The sequence below is a fragment of the Epinephelus moara genome, chromosome 12 (genome assembly GCF_006386435.1).
Source record: "Epinephelus moara isolate mb chromosome 12, YSFRI_EMoa_1.0, whole genome shotgun sequence".
Classification (NCBI taxonomy): domain Eukaryota; kingdom Metazoa; phylum Chordata; class Actinopteri; order Perciformes; family Serranidae; genus Epinephelus; species Epinephelus moara.
In genome coordinates, this window is record NC_065517.1 from 4,460,351 (window position 1) to 4,467,586 (window position 7,236).

General features: G+C 39.8%; 1 protein-coding gene across 1 annotated transcript in view; it reads left to right on the top strand.

Moving 5' to 3' along the window:
* Positions 1-6,476, top strand: part of mep1a.2 (meprin A, alpha (PABA peptide hydrolase), tandem duplicate 2) — a 29,781-nt gene extending 23,305 nt beyond the window's left edge. Inside the window, exons 10-14 of the mRNA XM_050058483.1 lie at positions 512-727; positions 923-1,369; positions 4,439-4,612; positions 4,718-4,922; positions 5,968-6,476. Of these exons, the coding sequence (XP_049914440.1) occupies positions 512-727; positions 923-1,369; positions 4,439-4,612; positions 4,718-4,922; positions 5,968-6,118 (1,193 nt within the window). The 3' untranslated portion in view covers positions 6,119-6,476. The remainder of the gene's footprint in view (positions 1-511; positions 728-922; positions 1,370-4,438; positions 4,613-4,717; positions 4,923-5,967) is intronic.
* Positions 6,477-7,236: the final 760 nt, after the last annotated feature.

A 7,236-nucleotide genomic window follows, 5' to 3' on the forward strand; every position in this document is an offset into this window, starting at 1 on the left:
CTTAAGCCTCTTAAAAGTCCTCTGCCCTACTCCTAACAGTTCTTCACCTTAGGGGTTATTTTAAGGTCTAAGATGCGCTGTGAATAGCATTTATCAGAACAAGGTCTTGGTCTTAACTTCAAGGGAAAATTTCAAAATTCTAAGAATCGTCTTAGAATTTTGTCATTAGGAGCAACCCCTAGTACTAGGAAGCTTTGTGAATGCGACCCCTGGTTATTCGGCTCAACCCAAATAACTCTACTTTTATGATAGCATTTAGCCGCGATGCCAATCTGTCTAGTGTTTTTTAACCGGCCTTAGTCAAAATCTTAGAGACTGACATACAGTACATGACTATCTTGTTCAATACTGGCTAAAATCTCATTAAATTTCATTTCTTACAGCACTATTAAAATGCTTCTTACCTTGGGTAAATGCTGTTGTAACAAGATATGAAAAGGCCTACTGTTGTGCTGTAATACCAGTCATCATTATAATTCAGTTAATATAACAAGGCTGCTCCCTCTTCTAGATTCGGGCTACTTCATGAAGTTTGACACATCTTCGGGCGCAGCTGGGAGCAGTGCCTTGCTGGAGTCACGTATCCTCTACCCCCAGAGAGACGAGCAGTGCCTGCAGTTCTTCTACAAGATGACTGGAGCAGCTGGTGACAAACTGGTGATATGGATCAGGACAGATGATGGGACAGGGACTGTACGCAGTGTCAAGAAGATCCACACTATTACAGGTATTTTATTTTGTGACTGTCACATCAAAATCTTAAATGAATAAAACTTTCTGTCCATGTGGAGTTCATTGAATTGTAAGACAAATATGAAAAAAAAAACATTCTTCAACATTGAGTAGGTTATAGTATACTTTATTTTATGACTAAATAATGCTCAATACATTTACAATGAATCACCTGCTTTTTGTCATTCAGGTAATGGAGATGCTGCCTGGAAAATAGCCCATGTGACTCTCAAGGTGACAGAGAAGTTCCGCTATTTCTTCCAAGGCATCAGAGGATCATCCAACTCCTCGGGTGCCATCTTAGTTGATGACATCATTCTTACTGAGACCATTTGTCCCAGTGCTGTCTGGCAAATCCACAACTTTACCAGCATTCTCGCCACCACTCCTGTTGGCAATCCAATTACAAGCAAATGCTTCTACAACTCGGAGGGCTACTCAATTGGTATCAGTGTTTACCCAAATGGAAGATCAAGTGCGTACTCAGACTATGTTGGCATGACCTTGCACCTCTGCAGTGGGGAAAATGATGCAGTGATGCAGTGGCCAGCCAAAAACAGGCAGGCGACCATTGTTGCCATGGACCAGGACCCTGATGTAAAACTGAGGATGTCTTCTACAAGAAGCTTCACCACAGGTAGGCCCAGATTACTAATATTTGGGCAAAAGAGTCAGATCGAAGGGTTGGTTTAGCTAAATTACAGCAAGCAGAATATAACCATACAGAGAGTTTACTGAATAAGCCAGGCTTATTTAAGTTAGTCTGATTCATTTTCAATCAATTCGGTTCCATAAAGCAAATTTAACATTGTTCAAGCTCGGTTGCCAAGTAAACTTTCGTAGGTAAACTAACATGGTCAGGCTAAGCTGGAGTTGTTGCTCAACCAGAGTTCCTGTAACACTGACTCAACTGGAAAACAATGATTTTTACCACCAACTTTATGGTGTGCTGCCTCATTATTTTATTTTTGTTGTTTATGTTTATACAATTATATTAACTATTATTAGGTAGTAAAGTTTAGAGAAAACCAACGTAAATAAACGCATGTCATGTTACGCATGTCAGTCTATAGGTTAATGTTGTACTCTTCAGCGATTATTGGTGAACGAGCAGCACCGCTTGCTGGCTCCCACGTTACCCCGGTGGGGGCTAGTGCAGAGCTCACCGAGTCTATGGAGCACTGGACTAAAATGAAAGCCTGCTTGTATTTCACATAATTTCCTTAAAAATTAACTGCTAAGTTACTAGTTAATCGATGTCGGGCTTGGGCTATTGAAAGCAAATTTCAGAGAAAATAACATCCTTGGTTAATACATTTATAAAGCCTATTGCACAAGTAAACTTATAGATTTGCAACCTTCTAATATCTAGGTACTCTTGTGTATAATATTTGAATAACCCATAGGTTTTCTGTTCTTCCTGTTTGAATGTCAGATTTACTTAAATTGTATCAAAATATTTGAATAGGCTACATTTTAGCTTAGTTGCTACCTATGCACTTTTTTCGGTTATAATATGCTTAAAATCACGTTTCTAAAGGTAAGCAATGCTCCCTTGCGGTAAACACTGACGGTCTCTCTTTAGCACTGCTGTTTGTCATGGTGTATTGATTTGATCAATCCAATGTTTCAACAATTATTTTAACCATTTGGACCTGTGTCGAAGTAGTCTGGTTGCGTTAACTTGAATTGAACTTTATGGAACCACTTTAGCCTTGACTGATTTCTTTGGTTCATTCAAGTCAGGTTTTGGATTTTAATCCCCAGTTTTCTTAGCACTTTTTGTGGAACGGCCCATAAACTGTATATAAAGATGGACAACATGACAGCTTATACTTGTGCGTCAGCTCAATGCAGAGCCTATGCGATGGTGTGTCTGTGTCACTCTGCAGCAGACATGGGGGAAAGTCACATATGTGCAAGTCACAAGCAAGTCTCAAGTCTTTACCTTCAAGTCTCAAGCAAATCCCAAGTCAGTTGTGGTGAGAATCAAGCAAGTCAAGTCAAGTCTCTGCTATAAATCAAGCAAGTCAAGTTGAGTCATTGCTCAGGTCAAGTCAAGTCTTATTTCACATACAGCAAACATCTCCTCACGATCCGCTAGCTACATGTCCTCTGAATATGCTGTGAAAAATCTGAATATGCTGTGAAAAAGTCCGGTCTCTGTAGGCAGCCCAGGCTCCGCAAATGGCAACAAAATCATTTGGGTCCAGGCTGCACCAACCAGCCAGCGCGAGACCAGCGAAAGCAAGCACACACACATGAATGCAGTGCCCATGTCTCACAGTCTTGCACACACGTGAACGCGGTGCCCAGAGAGGCAGTTAGAGCTACAGGCTACGATGACAGGGCTCTACGCTAACCTTTTTCACTAGGAGCACTCTTAGTGAAAAAAATTAGGAACACAGAAGGAAATTTAGGAGCGCAGTGAAAATTTTAAATAACACATTTAACAGGAAAACAACAAAATACAAAGGCTCCTCTGGAGTCACTCTCTCCTCCATCATGTGTTTGGTAAGGGCCCAGCACACACACACAGGGCTACATTGGGCCTACTGCTCTACTATTAGACACAAAGGATGTCTTTAGTCCACTGGCTTTTGTAGTTGGGTCGCCTGGCACACTTAGCTGAGTTCATCGGATGAACTCTTTCACACATTTTCCCTACAAATGTGACACGCTAATGTGATGAGCACAGGCCTATGGTATTTTAGATTGTATAATTTTGCTTCGTGGCTAGCTGAGTTTTCCTCTACTCATGACGCCAGGGACAACAGCAATATTTAACAATTGGAAGTAATATTCTAAAATATGGCCCCATTACAACTCACAAGGTTCACCGACAAAACAACTCTGTTATGCTAGACATGTTTTCCAAACAAATACAACATGCTAACATTATTACATTGTATAAATTAGCCTAGCAACTAGGGGAGATTTCCTGTAGTCATTTGAAGCCAGGATAATTCACACACAAGACTTCAAATGCTATATTGTGAGCACTTTATCGTCTTCAAAATTTACTGTTTTTTATCTGTGAAATAAATAAAAGCTTCGTTTCCACTGAGGTATGGCGTTGATCCAATGCAGAAGTTAAAGTCCCACTTATGTGAGGCATTAAACAAACTAAAAAATAAAAATATACATCAAATAAATTTTTCCCAAAAATGGTTTCTGTCATTTATGGTAGTTCTTACCACGCTGATGTGTGGTCAGGTGTTTATTTTTGTAGTTAGTTTGGTTTAAATTAGTCATTTAATGCTATAAAACAGGGATTTTACAGCATGACAACTGTGTGAGCCAATCAGTGATACCGCGGAGATCGCTACTGTGCACACTCTGGCTCTGAATGACATCACCAGAGCAAGATGGCAGCGAACGTTTCCTGGATATTTTAGCTCCACTTCTTCATCTTTATATGCAGTCTGTGGTTTTGCCTCCTCTTCCCCTCCTATCGGATGCCATATGTATGGTTCTACATTTGTCTGGTTCACCCCTGAAAGCCCTCGATTGTATCCTGGTGGCTGCAATGTATTCATTAAAACATTTTTGACAGCCTCCTTTTCCCTTTTTTCAGACCAAATTTGTTAATTTTGAGCAATCTTTCTTTGCATCATCTCCCACCCTGGCATCCTGTGTAACCACAAAAATGTGGAATTCACAAATACATAATGTTAGTTTTCTTCTTTGTTATTAACCCCCTCAGACACTGATCCTCGCTGGAACAGACCAACAGCCACTTCAGGGGCAGTGTATGATGCCAGCTGCCAGTGTTACCGCAGTCAGGATTATGGGTGGAGCACATTCATTTCTCACAAGCACCTACACACGAGGAGCTACCTCAAGAACGATGACCTCATCATTACTGCTGACTTCAGTGGTGAGAATCACACAACTTGAATCCTCTACCAAGTATACTTGGTCATTCCTTCATCAGACAGATAGTCTGCCACACAACATTTTTGTTAACTTGTTGTTTTGTTAGATTTGACCCACCTGATCAAAACTGAGGTACCTATCAAACCGGCCACACCAAGAAATGACATCACAGGAGAGAAGTCACTCAGCAAGGTGGAGATGAGACCTGAGGCTCCAAAACACAGAGAAGCACGTGCTGTCAGCCCCTGTCGTCCCAACCCTTGTTTTAATGGCGGCGTGTGTGTTGAAAATGAAGGGAAAGCCTCATGTAGGTGAGTGTTTGCAAGGGTGGATATACAGCACAAATGTACTTGCACTATAAAATGTGTACATATTTTAACTGTGGGAATTTAGGAATTTTTAGAGGACTGGAGATATTTTGGCCAATCCTCAATTCCAAAATAAATTAATTTAAATTTACTGTTAGTGATGCAGCCATAGGCTTATGCTAGAGCAAGTGCTTACATAAGGCTTGCACCCATAAGTGCGTAAAGATTATGTGTAAATATCTATACCACTCTTATGTCTGTGTGTTGAAGGGATACTTTGCTGATTTTTAACCAGCTTTGTGTCATGTGGATAGTATGTGTAAACAAACTAATAAGTCTCTAGTCTAAGTTCCTCGGGTAAGCTATTCCAGAAGATTGGAGCCCTAACAGCAAATGTCCTGTCACCCTTGGTCTTCAGCTTCGATTGGGAAATAGCTACCAGGTTCTTATCAGAGGATCTCAGGTTACAGGATGGAGAGTAATGATTGAGAAGCTCAGCCTTGTAGCTCAGTGCCATACCATGCAGGGCCTTAAAAGTCAAGACAAAAATTTTAAAAGTAATTCTAAACCAGACAGGCAGCCAGTGAAGGGAAGCTAAAATAGTACATCACTACTGCCCATACTGTGATGACAGAGAGCCGGTTGAAAAGTTTCTCTTTTTAATGCACAGACATGAGAGTTGTAACAACCTTTGGAAAGAAAGCAAGTACGCACGTATCCAAAAATGTCAAACAAGTCCTTTAAAATTTCCCAAGGCAAGAGTCAACCAAACAGTTTTATTCCCAACATAAACACAACTTCAAAAGAGTAAGTTTACTATCTTTTCCAATGAAGACACACCACATTTATCTCAATGAAATACTGGGGTTTTGTATGTATAAATGTCTGGCCACTACCTAAGTTACTCTTGCTAGCCAGATGACACAGGCCTCAGATTGGTGAATGACCAAAACAACCCAAAGTTTAGCATGCATATTTTTGCGTGGACACTTTCAAGGCATTCAGGACACTACTTTTCATTAAAAAAAATCTGTTTGATGATTTTCAGGTGTGCATCCAGCCAGACCACCTACTACACTGGTAAGAGGTGTGAAGAACTGAACATAGACAGAGGCATTCTGGGAGCTCTGATTGGTGGTGCAGCAGGAACTGTAGTTCTGACACTGGCCATCTTCACTGTCATCAAGAGGGCTCAGTGAAACATATTTAAGAGGAATAATGTGTCCTCATTAACTCAGCAGTGAAATCACAGTGAAATGATGCCAATACTAGGGAGAGAAATATTAGTATCAGATTATAGGCTCATTTTTGGCTTTTATCTGATGCGTTCTTTAAAAAAACAAAAAACAAAACTCTAGACTGAGTCTTGAAATCACTTTAACTGTCACCTTTTTTGTTCTCCCAAGCTAACATTTTGCAGGGTGTTTTGACTTAAATTTATATGATAAAAATATTCATGTGATTAGTTTTAATCATTGTTAAATTAATTCTGTCTGATTTGGATTGAAACACTTGAATCTGGCATAGAAAAATGAACAATAAAGATGTTATATAACTTGTCTTTATTTCAATACACTTTTCAATTCACTTTAGATACATACATTGGTTAGACACACATAATATACAAGTTATAGTTCAACTCAACAAGTGTAAGTTTACAAACTTGCCTTTTAAACCACAGACTGCATATAAAGATGGACAACACGTCTCCAATTCCTCCCACTGTACAAACTTGATGTGAACATATCCTGGATATAGCTGCTGCCATCTTGTGCTGATGACGTCATTTGGAGCCAGAGTCTGCGCAGTAGCGATCTCCGTGGTATTAAGTTCTCCCCCAATCACCTGTCAGACCGATTGTGAGCAGCGCCACTGAATGCAAGCATACCGACTGTCACACATAGCTGTCAGTTATGTAGTCAATCATGTAGTCAAATCGTTGTTGTTATAGCATCCAATAACTAATTCAAACCAAACTTATAAAGAAAAACAAAACAAAAAACAAAACAAAAACATTTTAACATATCAGCATAAGAAGAACTACCCAAAATGATAAAAATCCAAGAAATTTTTTTTAGATGTGTACTTTGAGCTTTTAGTTTGGCCCATGTCTTATTTACTAATGTGGACGAGTAGTTATAACTGCAGCTATGTGACCAGCCGTCTAGCTACATGTCAGTCCTTGATCACTCCACTTTGCTTCTTGGCCCCAAAGCATAGTTCCCAATGAAATTTCTAAATTCGCAATTATCCAGCTATGAAGTATTAGGTTAAAAGAGAGGTGGTTAAGGTTTGGGTAAGGGTAATGAGGAGGCTA